The 22,675-nt window shown below is 44.5% G+C and overlaps 1 protein-coding gene across 1 annotated transcript in view; it reads right to left on the minus strand.

Annotated features, from left to right (window-relative positions):
• Positions 1-3,033: 3,033 nt before the first annotated feature.
• Positions 3,034-22,675, minus strand: part of TMEM19 (transmembrane protein 19) — a 55,674-nt gene continuing 36,032 nt past the window's right edge. The window contains exons 6-7 of the mRNA XM_029597177.1: positions 12,095-12,304; positions 3,034-5,353 (exon numbers count right to left, since the gene is read on the minus strand). Coding sequence (XP_029453037.1) covers positions 5,190-5,353; positions 12,095-12,304 — 374 coding nt within the window. The 3' untranslated portion in view covers positions 3,034-5,189. The remainder of the gene's footprint in view (positions 5,354-12,094; positions 12,305-22,675) is intronic.

Raw genomic sequence — 22,675 nt, forward strand, 5'->3', positions numbered from 1 at the left:
GTTAGCTTGCTGACAGTACCATCTTTTCTTCCGAAAGTGGTGTCCTCCTTTCATTTAAATCAGTCTGTGGAACTTCATTTGCTGATTTGGATCGGTCAGATCTTCTTTTGAGGGATCTGAGGAAGTTGGATGTTTGGAGGGCGCTTCTGCGTTATCTGGAAGTTACTAACCCTTTTCGGGTCTCGGTTCATCTTTTTGTCCTCTGGAATGGACCAAAGCAGGGTAATATGGCTTCCAAGACCACGATCGCCCAGTGGCTGAAAAAGCCATAAATTCTGCCTACTTGCTTTCTGGAAAACCTTTGCCAGTAGGAATTAAGGCACATTCTACTCGTTCCCAGGTGGCTTCCTGGGCTGAGTGTCATCAAGTTTCCCCGCAAGAGATTTGCAGAGCTGCAACTTGGAAGATGTTGCATACCTTTGCGCGACACTACAAGCTCGACGTGCAAGATCCGAGTGAGGGAAATTTTGGGGGTCGGCGTGTTGTGAGCGGGCCTCTCCGGTTCCCATCCCTCTTAGGTACATCCCAGGAGTCTGGACTGATCCGGTACGTACAGGGAAAAGAAAATTAGGTCTTACCTTCGATAATTTTCGTTCCTATAGTACAAAGGATCAGTCCTGAGTCCCACCCGCTGTGTGCATTAAAGTTGGGGAGAGTCCGCTACTGCTATTTGTTTTGTTTGTACTCTGATCTGCAAATTTTCCTGCTGTTTGTAACCCTTTTTACAGGTCTGGTTTTGATGTTGGGGTCAGTGATACATATGTTAGGTTGCATTTCCTGTAAATAGTTTGGGTTGAGAATCCTTCTGTTTTGACATTGCGTAATACAGGCTGACTGTGGGTGGTACTCTGGTATATATGGCAAAGCCAGTCAAATCTTGCTCTGTCTCCATCTGCTGGTACAGAGGCAAAACCCAGGAGTTTGGACTGATCCTTGGTTCTACAGGAACGAAAATTATCGACCTAATTTTCTTTTGCAAACTAGCTCCTGATTTTCAGGACAGTTTGGTCCAGGCCTGCTTTTACACACCTACATGCAGGTACTTCTAGTCTTGCTTTTCATAGGGAATGTAATAGAGAAAGTAGAATAAAGCCCAGTATGCAATTGAGTAAAACCAGGACTGGATCAACCGGTCCTGAAAACCTGCAGCCAGGTAGGAACTCCAGTCCAAACCTATCACGTAGAATCGAGGGCAAAGTTACCACAACCTCAAGGGCATCAAAAGCACCATGGTATTGGGGGCACAGAGGGATTGATGGCATAGAGGGCATAAAAATCAAGGCCAGCCCTGGCAGCATAGAAGGGAATTATGGCGCTCAAATGCAGACCTGGTCCCTGACACTAGAGGTTGATGCTGCTACTCTGCCATATTGAGGCCCAGGGTGTCTGACTCCATGTCTACCAATGCCTAAGGCATAGAAGGCCCCACACCTCAACAGCAGCAAGGGGGGTCATATGATGGCAATCCTGGTCCCTGACATAGTCCTGACATATATGCATCATATCTACAGTGTGCTGGTCACAGTTGTGCACAGGCAACAGTTAGTGGGCATGGCCCCGAAGGTATGGGAGCAAGCTACTTGCCCAGGCTGCTGCTCACCCTCTCTCCCAGGGAGACTGCTCTGCCATCACCGGGAAGGGAGGCTATGCCAGGCAGGGCTCCTGCCTGTGGAGACTAATTCCATCGAATGTGGGGAGGATGAGCTTTTCCCCCCACAGGAACAGTATGGTCCTCAATATCTTTACTGTCTGAATCCATTGGTGCCGATGAAACACCTGCCTGGGTACAACTTAGGTGAGGCCCCAGGCTCAGCAGCCTACACGGAACACCTACAGACTGCACTCAGTCAGTTCTGCCAGCACAGGACAAAAGTACAAAAAAAGACAAAGCAAGGAGAGGGCACAGATACTAAACTGCAAAGAGATAGAGAGATATATAGATATCTATATATATAGATATATAGATATCTATATCTATATATATATATATATATATATATGGGAAGAAAAAGGCTCTGCCAGACTGCACCGTGACGAAGGCTGGCAAAAAGAGGAAAGAAGAAAAAAGTGGAAGAAATAAAACTGCGGTAAGGTAAAGGAAACAGCTGCAGCTCTAGAAAAATCACTTACAAAAACCACACAGCTCCACCGGGGGAGGACTGAGGGACTCTGCTTAGGGGGCTGGGTGATGACTATACCCGCACATGATCAGTAGGGCATGTTTGAAAGTACTAGATTCTTTGAGACTAAAATTCCATGCCGAACTCCATCCGATGTCTTAACCCACGTGTGAGGACTACGATCCTGCTTGTCCTTGGATATGGGATAAAACCTAGGCATTTTGGACTGGTGTAGCAGAAATAAAAGAAAATAATTAGGTATGTTTTCATTTTTCGTAGTTGGGTAAGAGGGACATGAGAAAGACAGGAAGAGACCTATTATATGTTACAAAGTAACAGCTAATGTGTTTTTTTTTTTTGTAATTTATTCTTTTAATTATTTTAGCTGTTAATTCTTTTGACATTGTAATTTCATCGCTTTTATATATTTATTGAAATGTTAACCACTGTGAAGGCTATGCTGAGACAACGGTATATAAACGACAAACCTTAAACCTGATGACCAGTAACAATTGTGCCAAAAACATTGTACTGCCCTGCTTAAGGACTTCTAGTGTGGATCCCAAACCCAACAGTACTTGAACCACCACTTTTCTTACGCTCTTTACAAAGAGCAGTAGTGATGTTTTTATTCTGAGTGTAAGCCACCATTTCAGGGGTCAAAGCTACTTCGCTGTAGCTACAGAAGGTTCTTGCCAGCCGCTAATGGGAAGAGTAACATCTTTGGGCTGCATCTCTCATAAGCAGCTGCTATAGGAGTAGGAATGTTATATAACTGGCAGAAGCAGGGAATGAAGGCCCTCAAAATAAACTTTACATTCTACCACACCTAAAGACCATCAGTTTCTCCATGGCTCAAAATGTAGAGTTATCAATAAAATATTAGAGATAAAGACAAAACTACATTATAAAATTGAGCTCATTGACATTTTATTATTGAAAATCACATTTAAATTGTCTACAAAATATACATATGTAATTTTGCAACTTTTCAATTACAAGTTTTTAGATTAGCTGTCTTCAGATACCATGCATGTGATTGCATTGATTTGTTAATATCACTTTAGAAAGCAAAAACATCAAATGAAATAAGAACATTCTACTGAATCTGCAGTTCTCATTTCATCCAGACCAAAAGAATTACTTCATCTTTAAGTGCCATTTTCAATACAAAGGTTACGAACTAGAATATACCAGCATGCCCTATGTTTGGTTTAGGCAATCTGCACCCCACAGTTGTCTGTCTTTATATTGGAGATGGTACTTGAGGACATAATTATTTGTATTTGCAACAAACAATGGTTTACAAATCATTTATGCAAACCAAACCAAATAGAACAGGGATATTCCAAAATACAGTAAACATCTTCCTATTACACTGCCTTCAATTAGGCAGTTTTGTCAATATTTCTATGCAATTGTGTCTTTTACTTATCTTTCTCTGGCCTGCCACAAAAACACTTTGTGATACTCTTAAGTTTTGACTACTGTCAGCGTTTTTAACTGGTTGGTATTTGATATTTACTGCAAAATCCTTGGATCCTACCATGATTATCTCTCTTGGAAAGCATACATTTTCAGTTAAGTTTACAAAGCCTTAAGAATCCCAGAACATTAAAAACATTTTGCATTTTACAGCTCCCTCCAAGATAGGTATTACAGTGTTATATCATGTCTTGCCTTTTTAACAGATCTGACACAGAAGTCTTCACAAAAATGTTTATGAAATTGTAACTTAATAGAGCATTTCAGGCCCTTTATGCATAGAACTTTAAAGTGATGACTGCTGCATGGTCACAAAGATATGCTGGTATATAAACAAAACAAAAAAAAGACTACCATGGGAAAAAAAATAGAAGTACCATAAACTGTTTACAGTGCACATCTCTGCCTTCCATTTCTCTATACAAAATCAGTAGCATCTATGTAAAATAAGATACCTTGAAAAACCATGTAAAACTAAGTTACAACCCAGTGTTGATTATAGAAACAAACCTCCACTTTGTGCAGAAGAAAGCAATTTCTAAACTATTCCAATGTTAAATCTAATGAAGAGATATGTGTTCTATAATTCCCTTTGATTTGCTTACACTGACATGTCTAGAGTAAGGATGATACCAATACATGTACAAGTAGCAAATCAGGTAAAATGCTAACCCTGTGCTTTTAATTATAAGCAGTTACCACCATTAACAAATGAATCCAACACACACTTCTACAGCATGCAACCAGGGTTGCCCAGCTGCAAAATTACAGCAAGAAAATTACTTTTCATTGTGGAGGCACAGCAAATATTTCTCAGGAATTCAAAATGACTTTGGGGCCCTCACACTTTGTAAGTAAACAGTCTCCAGGTTTTCTGCAGCTGACTAATGCTACTGCTGGCAGGGGTTATCAACCAAAGTTTTTCACCACACCAAAGTTAAAACAAATGCAAATTAAAATAGCTTTGTGCAAATAAAAAATACCCATCTATAAGAAAATGTTTTAGAACAGCTCTCTCTACTCTTAGCTAAATTTTAATGCTGCTTTCTTGTTGTGAAGAGATTACATACATTATAGGAGGTAGGCTTTCAGATATATGTAGCATCACTCAGCAGTCTGATGCAGTTCTAGGACTTCTGGAGAATCTATATTTGTTTGGGGGAGGATTTTTTTTTTTTCACATTTTAGTCAAAACCTGTCCCATTAAAGTCAGCATCTTTATGTAGCATTACTTTATGTTCTTCCATTAAATTATTCTAAAATAAAGTAATACAGTAACATGGAATAGACCAGATTTACTAAAAATCATTGTAAGACAATAGATTACTATTATCTTAGAAAAGCAAATACAGTCGTCAAGTAAAGGCAGTAAATGCATCTAATGGGGCAAAACACAACCAACAAAAGCACATTCACTGTCTGCAGATTAAAATGTGTATGTAACCTGTTGTAAAATTAACATTTTAGATAGCAAAAAGGAACCAAGGTCAATTATTTTCTACAGTACTACATGTGCTTTTAAATTCAATTTGCTCGAGTTGAAAATACCCCATTATCCAAATGGTCTGTAAAATTAAAAGAATTTCACTTTCTTGGCCAAAAACTCCATGCCACGCCAGGAAGTAGCAAGGCTATGATTATGGAGGAGAACAAGTTTACTGCATTGTTGTCCAAAATGGGTTTTCCAGATATCAGTCTTGCACTACTTGTCTGATGATTCACAACCTTGCCCATACTTTCATCAAAACCTGTAAAAAAAAAAATAAAAAAATTATATATACATATATATACATACACACATATACACACAGAACCTTTAAATAAGATAATCACAGAACAAACTGATAAACAGAATGCAGGTGACTTCCAAAATCTATTTGTAAACAGGGAAATTGATACTATTTTCTAATAGTCCGCTCAGTTTCATAGACTTCTTATATTCAGTTGCTTGAGCCATCTTAAAAATCAAATTGTACCCATCTAATGTCAGTCCACATGATCACTTGTTATTTAAAATCTATAGTGCTGGGATACAGATTGTCAGTCTTATTAAAATTAATATGCAGAATTAACAACAGACTAGGCAGATAATTTCCTTTCCGCCCAGAACAGTAATATTGGTAACTGGGCAGAATAGAAATTACTACTATAAATAAAGGAATATAACCTATTGTTAAATTTCTAGTATTCATAAGGTTCCTGAAAAAAAGTGAATTTTTCAAGTCACACTATATCTCAAGGAAGGGACTCACATGGTGTTGAAAGCATATGGACAACGCGTTTGATATTTTTCCAAGTGCAATAAAAAGTAGCATAATTTTAAACAATTCTATCAACACACTATACTTTTGAAATTCTGTATTCATAAATTCTATGGTTATGTTTTTGTCCACACAAGGCTGTGTGGAATTTAAGATGAACAATTCCATGTGCTGATCCATTTTAATATGTTGTGTGAAACAAACTGGCTGGTAGGTAAGAGGGTAGGACAACTCTTGTAGGGTTTGATTCCGGAGAGCCTGAGAAACGGCTACCACATCCAAGGAAGGCAGCAGGTGCACAAATTACCAACTCCTCACTCGGGGAGGTAGTGATGAAAAACAACAATATTTGAGGCCCTGTAAATGGAATGAACTAGTAACATTTCCAATCCTTTAGTGAGCCTGACAAAAATTTATTGAAAAGATTGCAAGTGTTTTTCTCTGACATATTTATATGTATTCCTACCCCAAATAGAGTAGAGTTGCTTACCTATAAGAGGTGTTCTCTGAGGTCAGCAGGATGTTAGTCCTCACACATGGGTGTGACATCTAGAATTGCCAAATGGCCCCAGATTTTCAGGACAAGTTGATCCAATCCTGGTTTTACTCCCCTGCATGCAGGTACTTATAGTCTTGCTTTCTTAGGGAATGCAATAGGGAAATCAGAACAAGTCCCTGCATGCACTGGGGTAAAACCAAGACTGGATCAACCTGTTCAGAAAATCTGGAGCCATTTGGCACCCTAGTGACATCATCAGATGGTGCCCAGACACGAAAAACCTATGTCAGTTTCTAGAACTTTGACTTGCCATATTGGGCATGTCCGGCATGCCCTATACCATGCATCCATGCAGGGTCCCTCTGTCTCATAACACTGAATTATACATAAATTAAAAAAAACAGGAGAAACCTAACTCTGCAGGGTGTCAGGTGGGTTTCGTGAGGAATAACATTCTGCTGTCCTTAGAGAAAATCTGTTACAGGTAAGCTATTCTTTCTCCAAAGACAAGCAGGATGGTAGTCCTCACACAAGTGAATCCTTAGCTACAGGCTGTCCCCCAACATAAAAGGGGACCAACAGACACCCAAACCAGATACCAATGGGAAGAATAATGGTGCTGTTGGTAACAGATAATGAGACAGCCTGAATCCAAAACAACGGGCCCTAGGTGGGAGAGAGCTGGGTCCTACACCTCAGATTCTGAAGGACAGACTGGCCAATCTATCGTGTCAGCCATCCCTATCCAAGCAATCGTGAGATGTAAATGTGTGGCGAGAACTCCATGTTGCAGCGCTTTGCAGATCTCCTCCATGGAAACTGCTTGCAAGTGGGCCTCCAATGCAGCCATAGCTTCGACAGAATGGTGTCTTGACATGACCCCCACGATGTAGTCCCGCCTGGTCATAACACAAAGAGATGCAATCTGCTAGCCAATTCGATAGTGTGTTTGGGAATGACAATGGCCAACTTATTTCTATCAAAATAAATAAAGTTGGATGGATATCTATGGGCTTCTGTTCGCTCCAGATAGAAGGCTAAGGCTCACTTGCAGTCCAAACTGTGCAGGATTCATTCACCTTGGTGTGAATGGGGCTTGGGAAAGAATGTTGGCAGGATGATGGACTAGTTAAGATGGAAGTCAGTCACCACCTTAGACAGGAACTTAGGGTGCGTACATACAAGACCACCTTGTCATGATTAGTGTAAGGTGAATAAGTCACTTAAGGCCTGGAGCATGCTGACTGATTGCTGAGGTGACCGCCACCAAAAATATGACTTTCCAGGACAGGTTCTTCAGGTCATAGGTGCACAGCGGCTCAAAAAGAGCTTTCATCAGCTGAGCTACCACCACATTGAGGTCCCAAGACCCAGTGGGAAGCCTTAGGGGAGGCTTCAATTGAAGCAGGCCCTTCATGAAATGTACAATTATAGGCTGCACAGAGATGGGTGTACCATCTACACCATTGTTGTATGTGCCAATTGCACTTAATGAACTCTAATGGACCTGGTTTTCAAGCCAGCTTCCGATAGGTGTAGAACATAAAGCAGTTTGTGTGTGGGGCAGAACGGGTCTAGGGCCTTCTGCTCACACCACATCGAAAACCTCCTCCACTTCAGTCCATAGGACTTTCGAGTGGAAGGCTTTCTAGAAGCCATCAAGACCTGAGACATTTTCTGAAAAATCAAGTGGTTGCAAAACTTTCAAATCCAGGCTGTTAGTGACAGGGGCCTGGAGGTTGGGATATCTCAACCTGCCTCAATACTGCAGGATGAGATGTGAGGAAATCCCCAGACTGATTGGCATCTGGATGGACAACTCCAGCAGGAGTTGAAACCAGACCTGTCTCAGCCAATAAGAGACTATGAGGATCAGTGTCCCTTTGTTCTTGCTACTAATGGAATCTGAGGATACACATACAGAAGATCTTCACACCATGTTGGACAAGGGCGTCTTGAGGCTAGTTTGCCATCTGTCGTGTACAGGAGCATAACCAAGGCACCGATCTGATGCAAAGGGATATGAAGAGATTCACAACCAGGCTTCCCCAGAGACAGAATATCTGATTCGCTACCCCCGTGGTCCAGGGACCACTCATGGGGTCTGAAGGCAAGACTCAGTCTGTCCGCTAACATGTTCTCTATTCCAGACAGGTACATAGCCCTGAGCACCATCCCATGGGACAAGACCCATGATCAGATCCGAACCACTTCCTGACACAGGAGGTATGAACCTGTACTTCCTTGCTTGTTAACATACCATAATCGCCACTTGGTTGTCAATTTGAATCAGGATAACTTTGTTGGACAGCTTATCTCTGAAAGTCTATAGCGTGTACCTGATTGCAGAGAGCAAAAACTGATTTGGCAACAGCTTTCCTGGGCAGACCAGAAACTCTGGGTGCTAAGCCAATCTACATGAACTCCCCAGCCCAGTGTGGATGCATATGTGGTTAGGACAATTTGGGTAGGACCACCTTGGAAAGAGATACCATGTTCCAGATTTCAAAAGTACCCACCACCTTGACAAAGAGTCCCGGAGGGGTGGGGTGACTGATGTGATCCTGGAGGTTTTGCGTGGCCTGTTACCACTGTAACATCAGGGTGCACTGGGCCTTGCACATGTACAATCGTGCCAAGGGAGTGATGTGGACAGTTGTGGCTATATGGCCCGAAAATCTCAACATGTGCCACGCTGAAACCTGCTGGCTCTGTTGGATCTCTGCCGCGATAGTCTTTTGATGAGGCAGGAAGAACTTGGTCTGAGTCGTGTCTAGCAGGGCTCCTATGAAATCCAATCAACGGGATGGGCCAAGAAGGGACTTTGGGGTAGTTGATGACGACCCCTAGTCGCTCCAACATCCGGATTGTCAAGCATATGGACCTGACGGCCCCTGCCTGAGATGTGTTCTACCAGATAAGGGAAAACATGCACCCCCAGCCTGCAGAGGTGTGCCGCCACCACAGCCAGGCATTTTGTGAAGACTCGTGGGGCTGACAAGTCCAAACAGTAACACCTGATACTAGCCATGCTGTTTTCCCACCTTGAATTGGAGATGCCTCTGGCGACTTGGGAAAATCTCGATATGGGTATACGGGTCCTTCAGATTGAGGGAGCATAGCCTGTCACCTTTTTGCAAAAAGGGGGGGGGGGGGGGGAGAAAATCAAGGTGACCAGGGAAACCATCTTGAACCTTTCTTTCCTGACGAGTCTATTCGAGGCCCTTAGTTCTAGGATGGGACAGAGTCCTCCTGTTTTCTTTGGAATCAGGATGTACCTGGAATAAAATCTCCACCCTCTTTGTGCTGGTAGAACAGGCTCAACCACTGTGGCCATTAAGCGGGAGAAGAGCTCCGTTAGTTGTACCTCTGGAGAGCAATTTGATGGGGCACCCAATAGGTTCAATTGGTACTCTTGACATACAATGGAAAGAACCCACAGGTCTGAGGTTATACTGGGCCACTGGTTCACAAAGAACTGCAACCTGCCCTTGACTAGCAGATCCATTGATCTGCCAGTCAAGGGCAACTGGACAGGTAACTGGACTACACGCCTTACAACACGGTCAAAAATCCATCCCTGGAGATGACAGACACTGGCTGGACCTTGGGAGCTCTCAGCTGCCTGGGACAGCTGCAGGAGCCTTAATGCTGCTGACAGGAGTGAGGGAGCAGAGGATAGTATTTTCTCTGGAAAAAGAAAGAAGACTTCTGCCCTGATTTCACCAACCTCTTAGCAGAAGAGGATAGGTCCAGAATGCTGGCAGAGAGTTGTTTAAGGTTTCATGGTGGTCCTGGAGCTGGGCCACTGTGTCCCTCACCTATCTCCAAAGAGATTCTTCCCAGGACACGGCTTGCCAACGCCAACCCAGGAACAGATGCAAGCTGGGTCTTTAATGCACCAATGAGCACATGGAGCTTCTCCAACAGCAAGACAGATGGTACCGGCTCTGGTGGCACAAGACAAATATCCTGCATCACCCACTCGATTGCCAGCTGTAATCGCCTCTTGAGCTCCTCCTCAAACATTGCTGATGCCAACACCAATTGAGAGGAGGAAGGAGTGACAAGATCCTCTTCATAACTGAGAGGAGGATCAGTGACACATCAGGACCGATAGAGACAGTCACCAACCCCCAGCACTGATAGGACTAGCACTCCTTGCTGCTGAGTCACTTAGGGGTCATCACAGCATGAGCTGGGACATCCCTGTGCATTGGCGGAGACAGATGCTTCTTAAGGTTCCCTCGATGCTTGGCACAGTCTTTCCTCTGTGTCGATGATGAGGAATCAGACATCTTTAGCCTGGATGAGCTCAATGATGGCCAGTCTCTGGCACTCCTATCAGCCGAAAGAACTGACGGTCCCGCTGATGTCGATGGCTTGGTGCCCATCAGTGAGGCTCCCGTAGTCCTTCGATGCCAATGGCTTGGATTTCTCCAACCCAAAGAGGCGCTTCATGTAGAGTCGAAAACATCCTTTTGGGGGGTCATCTGGGTGCATCTGCAGCAACCCCGAATGTCATGCGATACACCTAGGCAGAGGACACATTCATTTTGGGGGTCTGTGATGGACATGGTCTTTGGGTAACAAGGGCATCACTTAAAAACTCTGACATGGCCATGATGAGATGAAAAAGGGAAGCAATATTAAAATAGATGGTGGCGAACATAGATGGCTGATGGGCTCAAAGCACCGCTGCGGGGAATAGACTGTGAAAGTACTCTTACCACTGAAACGTTAAAAACTCTTACTAGGAACGCTACAGGGAGGACCAAGAGGGACCCGGCGTCAAATGTTGGCAAAGGATAATCATGATAAGGGAAAAAATTGAGAAAGTTGGATGCGTGGTATGGCCATGCTGGGCATGGCCAGTCAAAGTTCTAGAAACCTTTGAAATAAGTTTTCTGTGTCAGGCCTCCATCTGATGTCACCCGTGTATAAGGACTACGATCCTCCTTGTCCTCAGAGAAAGAAAATTCACTATTGCATGCCTTACTGCATAAAGACTAATTCAGAAAGTCAAACCATGTTATAACCAAAGCTCAGTCTCAAGTGCCAATAGTGTATCGCAGTTATAGTAAAAACGCAAAATATTAATGACCTGTCATAATAGGCTTCATCATATGCATAAATCTGCCAGATGAGTGGCCTTATATTTATTCATCGGTCAAAATCAAATGTTTTTTAGTATTTTTTCTTATGCAATGTGCAAATCATGCAGTTATTTAGTCCAGTTACTTAGCTTAAAAACTGCGCTGAAGCCAGGAACAGTAAACATGCCCGACATGGAACCATGTTTCGAACTCCCGGAAACGCCATTACACAATCCACTGAATCTAAAATCAAGACGGACTACAACTACAACGCTGAACTAAGCCCTTGAGAGAGAACAACGGGAGTTCGAAACATGGTTCCATGTCGGAACTGCATGATTTGCACACTGCATAAGAAAAAAATACTAAAAAACATTTGATTTTGACCGATGATTAAATATAAGGCCACTCATCTGGCAGATTTATGCATATGATGAAGCCTATTAAGACAGGTCATTAATATTTTGTGTCTTTACTATAACTGCGATACACTATTGGCACTTGAGACTGGTTTTTGACGTTTAGCCATAGTACTTAAATTTGCCATTATTCGGGATTCATGTGAATTGTTGTTGATTCTATAACCAAAGCTCAAACATGTATGGTATTGTCTGAAAGATGTTTGCTTCATACCTGAATACTGCATTATAGCTCCTAAATAGGAATCTATAATTGATCCTAATAAACCAGCCACTGCACCGTATGGGATAATTGGCCACTGTGGAGCAGAGATATCCAAATCATTCACAAAAACTAGTTGTGTAATGAAGTAGGCAACACCTACAGACATGCCACCAAGAAAACTGGAAATAATGCCCACTAGAGTTATGCCTCCATTGGTACCTATAATCAAAGAACACACAAAAATTAGGTTGTTTTTTTGTTAAAGAACAGTACAGCAAAAATATCTTTTCCCTTGGAAATATTCTGTACCATTAATGATCCAGTAGTCATAAGACAAGTTCTATTTGTATGAGGGTCTTCTCACCTATTCAAGAATTACTATGAGGACAAAAACGGGAAAGTCCAGACAACTTAAAATTCTCCAGATATTTTAAAAGTTTTTACTGGCTTTTACACTCCTCCTTATGGTTTTCCTTCACATTTTGCCTGCAGCTAAGCTTATTATAGCATTTTTTTTTCTATATCAAGCAGTTGCATGTACTTAGAATTGGAAAAATTACTTACCTGATAATTTCATTTTCCTTAATGTAGACAGATGGACTCAGGACCAATGGGTATAGTGTGCTCTGATAGCAGTTGGAGACTGAGTCAGATTTCAATTTGACGTCAGCACTACATATACCCGTGCAGGAAGCTCTGCTCTTCAGTATTCTCCTCGAAAAGCAATAGTGGATATGTGTGTTTTTGGATAACTTGATTAACTTGGTTAACTTGATTAACTTGATCTAGTTGAAGTGAATTGTAGCTGGAGACCGCCAGTGTCGTCAACCGAGAAACGCAGACATCCAGTAACTATGGGTGTCCTAACTAGGGGTAAGTCTGGCTTACCCATGCTTGTCTTGCTCTCGGGGATTGTCACCCGAGGTTTCAGTATGTTGAGGCAGCCATGGGCGGGATACTGAGTCCATCTGTCTACACTAAGGAAAACTAAATTATCAGGTAAGTAATTTCTCCATTTCCTAGCGTGTAGCAGATGGACTCAGGACCAATGGGATGAACAAAAGCTACTCCCAAACCGTGTGGGAGGCTGCCCGTGGCCCACTTAGTACTGCCCTTGCGAATGCTGTGTCCTCCCTGGCCTGAACATCCAGGCGGTAGAACCTCGAGAAGGTATGAATGGAGGACCATGTCGCCGCCCGACAGATCTCGGCGGGTGACAGCATCTTGGTTTCAGCCCAGGACACTGCCTGGGCCCTTGTGGAATGGGCCTAGACTTGTAGAGGTGGCTTCTACGTAGGCCGACTTGATTACTTCTTTGATCCAGCGGGCTATGGTTGCCCGCGAGGCTGCTTCCCCTTGTTTCTTCCCACTGTGAAGGACGAATAGGTGGTCTGTCTTTCGTACGGATTCCGATCTTTCCAGGTAATGGACTAGGAGTCTACCTACGTTAAGATGGCGTAGGCGGCATGAGTCTTCCGAGTCCTTATGCTCGTCTGGAGATGGCTGCGAGATGGTTTGGTTTAGATGGAAATGAGAAACCACTTTTGGAAAGGAGGGGACCAGTGCGTAGCTGTATGGATCCCGGTGTAAGTCTGAGGAACGGTTCCCGACAGGATAGTGCTTGAAGTTCGGAGATGCGACAGGCTGAACATAATGCCACTAGGAATGCAGTCTTCAAGGTCAGGAGTCTTAGGGACAGACCATGTGTAGGTCTGAAGGAAGTTCCCGCTAGGAAGTCTAGTACTAGATTGAGATTCCATAGGGGTTCTGGCCACTTAGTGGTGGTCGGATTTGCTTGACCCTCTCAGTAAGCGGGAGACCTCTGGATGGGAAGATAGATTGATGCTGTCCACTTTAGCTCTGAAACTGGCCTGCGCGGCCAGTTGAACCTTGATGAAGTTGAGACAACCCCTTCTTCAGGCCAACCTGCAGGAATTCCAGAATCATGGGAATTTTGACCCTCCGCGGAAGGATGTCGCGGTCTTCACACCAGGCTTCGAATATTCTCCATATTTGTATGTAAGTTAAAGATGTGGAAAACTTGCATGCTCGGAGCAAGGTGTCAATTACTGCCCTCGAGTATCAACTCTTTAGGTGAGTCCTCTCAATGGCCAGACCATAGGAGAGAATCGAGTTGGGTCTTCATGGAGGATCGGTCTTTGCTGGAGCAGGTCCCTGTGTGGTAGAAGGCACAGGGGGTTCCCCACCAGATGTCTTTGCATGTCCGCATCCCACGGCCTTCTTGGCCAGTCCAGGGCCACTAGAAGTACTAGCCCCCTGTGGTGTTCTCTCTTGCGGATGATCCCACCCAGTAGTGGCCATGGAGGAAAAGCATACAGCAGGTCCTCCTGTGGCCAGGTCTGGACAAGGGCGTCGATCCTCTGGGATTGAGGGTCTCGTCTGCGACTGAAGTTGGGAACTTGGGTGTTGGACCAGGTTGACAGAAGATCCATGGCTGGAGTTCCCCAGAGGTCTATTATCAACTGGAAGGCTGTGGTTGACAGCCTCCATTCCCCTGGGTCTAGACTTTCTCTGCTGAGGTAATCCACAGTGACGTTGTCTTTTCCCACGATGTGGGCGGCCGAGATCCCTTGCAGGTTTGCTTCCGCCCACGTCATTAGGGGGTCTATTTCCAGGGACACCTGTTGGCTTCTGGTTCCTCCCTAGCGGTTGATGTAGGCCACTGTTGTGGCATTCTCCAACATGACTGACAACTTCTCCTCTGAGTCTGTGACCGAATCGTAGGCAGGCTAGTCTGACTGCCCGGGCTTCCAGTCGGTTGATGTTCCATCCCGACTCTTCCTTGTCCCATTGCCCCATGGCCATCAGTTCCTGACAGTTGGCTCCCCACCCTCGTAGGCTTGCATCCGTGGTGAGCAAGACCCAAGTCGGTGGGGATAGCCTTACTCCCTTTCTCAGATGGTCTTCTTGTAGCCACCACAGGAGCTGTATCCGTACCTCCACCAGCAAATGGAGGCGGACGGTGTAGTCCTGGGACATCGGATTCCATCGTGACAGTAGGGAACATTGTAGTGGTCACATGTGGGCCCTTGCCCATGGTATGACTTCTAGGGTTGATGTCATGAGTCCAAGGACTTGGAGGTAGTCCCATACCATGGGGCGAGCGCAGTTCAACAGTTTTCTCAACTGGTCTATCAATTTCCTTCTCCTTGTAGGGGGAAGAATGACCCTGTCCTGTTGGGTGTCGAACCGGACTCCCAGGTATTCCAGAGATTGGGAGGGCTGCAGACAGCTCTTGGTTGCGTTGACAACCCATCCGAGGTTCTCCAGTAGATTCTTGACTCTGGTGATTGTCTGACTTTCCTCTGGAGATTTTGCCCTGATCAGCCAATCGTCCAAATATGGGTGTACAAGGATTCCTTCTTTCCTCAGTGTCGCCGCCACTACAACCATGATTTTGGTGAACGTCCGCGGGGCTGTAGCTAGCCCGAAGGGTAGCGCTCAGAACTGATAGTGATGGTCCAGAATCGTGAAGCGTAGGAAGCGCTGATGATCGTGATGGACCGGGATGTGCAGATAGGATTCTGATAGAGCCAGGGAAGTCAGAAATTCTCCCGGCTGTACCACCCTTATGACTGATTGTAGGTTTTCCATGCAGAAGTGTGGTACCCTCAGGTAGCAGTTGACAGACTTGAGGTCCAGGATGGGCCAGTATTTTCCCTCTTTCTTGGGGACGATAAAGTAGATGGAATAGTGCCCAGTATTCTGTTGGTGCGTGGGCACCGGTGTTATAGTCTTTAAGGCGAGCAATTTGGTCAATGTGGTTTCCACTGCCATCCTCTTGGAGGGGGAGTGGCAAGGAGATTCACAAATTTGTCTGGAGGGATGCTGTGGAAGTCCAGAAAGCATCCCTCTCGAATGATAATTAGGACCCACTTGTCAGACATTATCTCGACCCATCTTTGGTAGAATAGGGCAAGTCTGCCCCCTATGGCTTCTTCCTGTGGATGGGTCTGTTGATTCTCATTGTGGGGAGTGGCTGGGGCCTGGACCTGAGCCGGCTCCCCTCTTGTGTTTGTTCCGAAAGGAGTGGCCCCTGCCTGCGGGGCGAGATGCTTGCTTTGTATTCTTATATGGTCTAAAACACTGTGATTCTCTGCCCTTGGATGTTCAAGGAGAGGGGCACTGGCTTCTTTTGTTCTTGTCCTTCGGTAACCGAGGTACTGGAGATTCACCCCATTTGTCGGCTAACTTCTCCAGTTAGTTTCCGAACAGGAGGGTTCCTTTAAAAGGCATTCTCGTGAGTTTTGTCGCGTCAGCTGACCAGCTTCGGAGCCAGAGTTGCCTTCTGGCTGCCACAATGGATGAAACGCCCCTGGCTGAGGTGCGCACCAGGTCGGAAGTCACATCCGTGAGGAAGGATATTGCTGGTTCTGTTTTGACGGGCGTGGTGGTGTTCCTGGCCTGTGACAAGCATGCGCGTGTCACCATGGCACAGCAGGCAGTGATCTGCAGTGACATAGCTGTTGATTCAAATGACTGTTTAAGGATAGATTCCTGACATCTGTTATGGGAATCCTTGAGAGCAGTTCCTCAGACTGGAATGCTGGTGCGCTCTGTGACTGCGCAGATCATGGCGTTCACTTTTGGAAACACCAGGAGTTCTTTGGCTGAGGATTCCAATGGATATAGGGCTTCTAGGGCCCATGCTCCCTTGAAACTGGCCTCCAGGGCATTGCATTCCAGGTCGATCACCTGTTGTATGGCTTGCAGCAATGGGAAATGGCATGAGGCCTGATGGAGCTGACCAGAAGAGGGTTAGTCTTTGGCTCCGCTGTGCTGCTTGTGCTTGGGATGGCCAGCTCATTCAGGCTCAGGGACACGAGGTCTGGTAGTTCGTCTTTGGAGAAGAAATGCATCATGGTTCAGTATGGTTCTGTTCCTGGAGGGATTTCCCCTTCCTCCAGGGAGTCTTGGTCTTCCTCCGAGGTGTCCGTGTCCCCTAATGTTAGGCTTTTGTCCGGGGGAGGCACGTCTCTGGGAGGCAGAGAGGGGCCTGGGAGGTTTGGGGTCCTCCGGTGGAGGTTGTAGCTGTGTCACCGGTGGCGCCAATTATGCCTGGATGAAGGTTTGCAGACCTTTAAAGAATTCCACCCAGGAAAAGGTTCCTGGGTCTATATTGAACCCAGCGGCGTTCCCAGAGGGCCCCGTCTGGAGGGCCAAGCTGGGGATAGAGAGGTCCGGGGTACTATCTGTGGATCCGGATTCCTGTACTGGCTGGGGGGGACCTTGCCCTGGTTCTCCCAGAGCCGTTTCGCACTGGAGGCACAGGGCAGTAGCCTCTTCATGCTGCGCAGCTCTTATGTGGCAGGCTGGGCAGAGAGCTTGTGCTTTGGTTTTCTTGGTCGGTGGTGCCATGGTTTGTGGGCATAGGGGCGTTCAAACCCGGTCTGTGCGTTTATATGCGCGCACCGGGAGGCTTAGATATGCGCTCCGGGTGCACGTGCAAGCTGCGAAGGTATGCGTGCAGGCCGGTGTGCGCTTACGGAGGTGCGCATGCCGCTGTGCGCGCAGCCAAACTTGTGCGCCCGGCGCCGTTGAACATGTCGCTATGCGCTCGGCACACCGCTGTGCGCACAGCTCAGTTAGTCAGACAGTGCGGCGATCAAGAGGGGGAAATGGCGCCGGTGACCACATGAGCAAGATGGCAACCTCCCCGGAGGGTCTCCATGTGGGAGGACCCTCGAGCCGGATCAGGGTCTAGTCCGGACTGGGCTGATCAACCCGATGGAACAGATGCCGGCTGGCGATATGTACAGTTATCAGAGCCTCAGAGACTTAAGAAAGTTTTCTACCTTACCTTGTCTCGGCGTTTCCCAGTCTGGAGCCGGGCGGTCTCTGGCTGCGGGGAAGAGGGAATTTACCTTCACTGCTGCTCTCGGTCTGCATCCGCTGCCTCTCAGCCATTCCCGTTCCTGGGGGCTAAGTCCACGCCGGGAACCGGTTGCCGGACTGAGGCTTACCTCTGAGGGATCTCAGAAATCACTTCAGGAAATCTCGACTGGGGGAGGGACCCTTAGGTATCACCACAGGAGAGCGGGGCTCGTCTGTAGAGGTAAGATTATTTCTTGTTTGGGTTTTCTTCTTTGGTTTGGATTTTCTAATGCTGTGCAAGCATGTGTATAGTCCCAAATTGCTAAGGAGACTGAGAAATACTGAAGAACTGAGCTTCCTGCACGGGTATGTATAGTGCTGACGTCAGATTGAAATCTGACTCAGTCTCCAACTGCTATCAGGAGCACACTATACGCATTGGTCCTGAGTCCATCTGCTACACACTAGGAAAATGTACCTTAACACACAGCAATAAAGAGGCAATATGATATATTCTGGAGGAAAGGAGAGATAAGAGACATGTATTTCTTTTGTAACCTGCCTAGTACTATGGATAGAACAGGATATACATTTTTTGATACTTCCAAGGAATAAATTCATAGCATGTGGGCCTCTTTCAATACAAAAGATGCTCTGGAATGAAGGGTAATGAGATGATGGTGAAAGAAGCTAGACTCAGGAGTAACCTAAGGGAATATTTCTTTACAGAAAAGATAGTGAACACATGAAACAGCTTCCTTATTGAGTTAATGGAAACTAGGGTAATGTTAGAATTCAAAGAATCTCTGAATAAGAGAATGGACTGAAAAGCTAAACATTAGATATGGATAGGAAGAATGGATTGACTATGGTTTTCTTTGATAATAGTGTACAAGTATTTGCAAGGATTTTAAATAGATACAAATAAGGAATCCTTCAAAGTCCATAAAGTATAAAATGCTTTGAACAGGCTGCTTTCAAATGGTGCATCTTCAGCAGATACTTAAAAATAAAATGGACAAGTTTTAGCTGTTAAACAAGGTCTTCAAAAATAACTTTTTCTTATGGGCTAGTTTTTCATGCCATAAAACCACGTTACAACCATGAGGTAACTTGCAGAATCAGAAATCAGTAACAATACTGATTGGGGAATAAACTATTTAATAAAAGCATTCAGATTATTGTTTGAAAGCAAATCTATAATGCATTGGCCTCAAATTAGTATGAGGATTCTGACACACCTTTGAAAATAGCAAAATGTTCTTTTATATGTTAAATTACATTTTGAATTAAAAGTACACATTTTCCCTAATTTAATGTACAGAAGCAAATCAATGACCATCTTTACACTATTTAAATGTTTTCCAATCAGCTACTCGAGCCAACTGCACAATGTCCACCTACGCTTGCAGTATTTTCTACTGTGGTTGGTTATGTGATTAGAGAATTCAGAACAGCTGATCATAAGAACTTGTTGAGCTAACAAGTCTCACATTTTAATTTGTCAATTAGTTAATTTCTCAGCTTTAATAAAAGCCAACACCATCTTTTTAAAGAATATCTACTGAATGTTTCCACATAAGAGTGAACTAACCAAATAGTTTGGTAATGGAAGTAACATCAAGCAAATTTAATAACAGTGTCACTGACACCTCTTGATTTTATATCTGCAGGTGGTCATCCAGGTTAAACAGTACAGGTTATCCACCCCCACCAGTGTCCTATGAGCATTTAACACATGAAGCTCCGCCAACCCATTTCCAGAATCAGACCTGCTGATCTGATTCTGGTTATAGTAATTCCACAGACTGCTCCAAATTAAATGCTGCAGCCACTTTTGGTAAGAAAACTTACCATACAAATGGAAACTCCCTCAGATGTAATCCTTAAACAAGGGTCGCTGCAAGATAAGGCCTGCAACTCTGAAACATGCCTCAATGAACATCTCACTTTTTTTTTTTTTAATAGTGTTTTTATTGCATACATAACAAGCAAAATATAAAAGATGTCATATCATCATTACAAAACTAAGTTACAAAAGTTGCTGTCATGAAAAATACAATGCGGTGCAAAATAAAGTCCATTTAAAGCTAAAAAAGAACCCCCTCCCCCCCCTTTATTCACAAAGCCAGCAGGATAATATAAAACCTCCTGATCAGGAACCTTGTGACTTCAATAAAGTTGGAATTTTGAGCTTCTCCATGACAAATCAATGGGCAGAACAAAACCATTAAAGGCATGAAAGAAATCATCGTGAAGACAACCACTGGAAAAGTGGGTCCCACACCCTATAGATAGAACTTAGGAAGCACATGATTTTTTTTTTTAAACAGCAGTTAGCTTGTACATAGCACTAATCCGTTCAAGTCTCCTGAGAACAGCTTCCGAGGTCAGAATTATATTCGATTTCCAACAGGAGGCTAATTCACATCATGCACGCAACACAATCTGAAGGACCAGAAGCCACCTATCTGCTGGAATATCCAAAGGGAAATTCAGTAATGCATTTTCAGGAGAAAGATTTAGAGGAATTTTAGTTATCTCCTGTATAATAGTGGAAGCTGCCTCCCAAAACGCAGCACCCCCACCACATGTGATTAAAAGGTTCCTCTGTCACACACCCTTTCCAACATAATTCATCCGTAACTGGGTAAGCCTTATGAATGAAAAAAAGTAAGATACCACCGCATTAATACTTTATACTATTTTCAGTCAGAAGCACAGACAGAGCTCAGTTGTGTGTTAAGGAATATCAAATCCCATTCCTCCTCCGTTCCCTCCCCAAATCCTTCTCCCAAGCCAAAACAAAGGAATCATTAAGGAACTTAAAATATTGGTTATCATACCCTTCACTTTATCTGCATGGCCACACCAGTGTTCAAATTGAATCTTTCCTAACCTTAAATTCTCCCCAACCTTTTCAGCCACCATAAAGTGTCTGAATTGTAAATATCAAAAACGCTTCCCCATCTAAATCACGGAGAGCCCGTAGTTCTGAAAAAGAACGAAGTTTATTTCCCCCCACCACCCCATTATTGTTCACCCATTGCTGAAATGACCCAATAGACTGTCCTGCTGGGAAAGAAGTATTGTAATTAATAGCTAAATTGAAAAAAATAATATTTTGTACCTACTAAAATAGACTTCCACTTGTTCCACATCCATTGGGTATTATCTGGTTGGGGTCATTGATAGCAACTGCATCCAGGTCGACTGAGGTAGCCAAGATGAAGCCCACAAGGGCATGTCTCCCACAATTGCCTGTTCTATCACCACATGACTTTTGTTCATCCTTTCTATTCCAATCTAGAACTGCATGCAATTGAGCCACTGCGTAATACCAGCTAAGGTGACCTAATAATGGCCAAGGTAGAAACACGTAAAGCAGAACCCCCTTAAGGCCACCCCTGCTGATCCCAATTCCTTTCTCCTGCTGAAAATATGCAGACTATGTATTCAGAGCTGTTGCCATCAAATCAATCTGAGGAATCCCCTAATCTGGACCAAACCAGGGCAAACATTTCTCTGTCCACTCCCATTATACAGGGTCCAATTTGTGTCTGCTCAAAAAAATCAGCTTGGGGGTCACGTGATGACAGCCTAGTGATCGGTTGCACCTAGAAAAGATCCCGGGCCCGGCTTCAATCATCAGTCAACATCCTGACTTTACATTCGGCATTGAACAGCTTGCCCTGTTTAAAAATGTCTAAAAAAATCTATTCCTGATATTTGGGCTGCAAAAAAAGACAATGTAAGAAGCCAAAAGTGATGGAGGAGGAGCAGATAGCGCAAGAGGCAGATTTGGCATCTGAGGAGGACTGGTCGGTTTTGCAGACAGCATTAGACACCACCAAAATACTGCAGCTTATTTTTGACAAATTCTCCGAAAAAAATAACTGCAAGTATTAATTCGAAACTGGGGGTGGAAGTCTATAAAGTGGCTCAACTGGTTTCCTCCATGCAAGATAATTCGGCCCAACTGGAGGAAACTTTAGGCAGAGAGAAGGAACTAGAGATGTCCTTAATGAGTGTATGCTTGAAGACTGATATGCTGGAAAGGAAAAACAAAACAAACAAAAAAAAAAAAAAAAATTACTGCGACAGAGAAGCTAGATGATTTAGAAAATTGAGGGAGGAGGAAGAACATCCGAATCGTTGGGATCCATGAAGTGGTGGAAGGTGAAGACACAGCCAGATTCCTGGCAAAATGGCTGCCCCAAGTGTTAAGTATGCAAACTAAACACTGCCTAGTTAAAATTGAGCAGGCGCAGAGAGCCCCGGCTCCCCTCCCCACGGCTGGAGCTCAACCTCGAGCATTCATTATTAAATTTCACTATTATGCTGACAAGGTCCACATTCTGGAACTCTCGCAGCAATAGGCAGACATTCGGTTCAGAGATCACAGGGTGTTCTCCCCCCCCCCCCCCCCCCTCCCCGATTACTCACAGCCGGTACAAAAGAAAAGGGCTGCATTTGCAGCTGTTAAGAAGGCCCTCCGCAAAAAAGGCTTCTCCTATGCCTTACTCTATACAACCCACCTGAAGATTGTCAATGGTCAAGCTCGTTTTTTTGAGTCGAAGGCAGATGCACAGATGCCCTTTAGACTTGATGGATCCACAGTGTTTATCCCACGCCCCTTTGAAGTCCCTCACAGTTTTAGACTTCACCACTTCCTCCGGAAGGGCATTCCAGGCATCCACCACCCTTTCCGTGAAGAAATACTTCCTGACATTGGTTCTTAGTCTTCCTCCCTGG

The sequence above is a fragment of the Rhinatrema bivittatum genome, chromosome 4 (assembly GCF_901001135.1).
Source record: "Rhinatrema bivittatum chromosome 4, aRhiBiv1.1, whole genome shotgun sequence".
In the NCBI taxonomy this organism is placed as follows: domain Eukaryota; kingdom Metazoa; phylum Chordata; class Amphibia; order Gymnophiona; family Rhinatrematidae; genus Rhinatrema; species Rhinatrema bivittatum.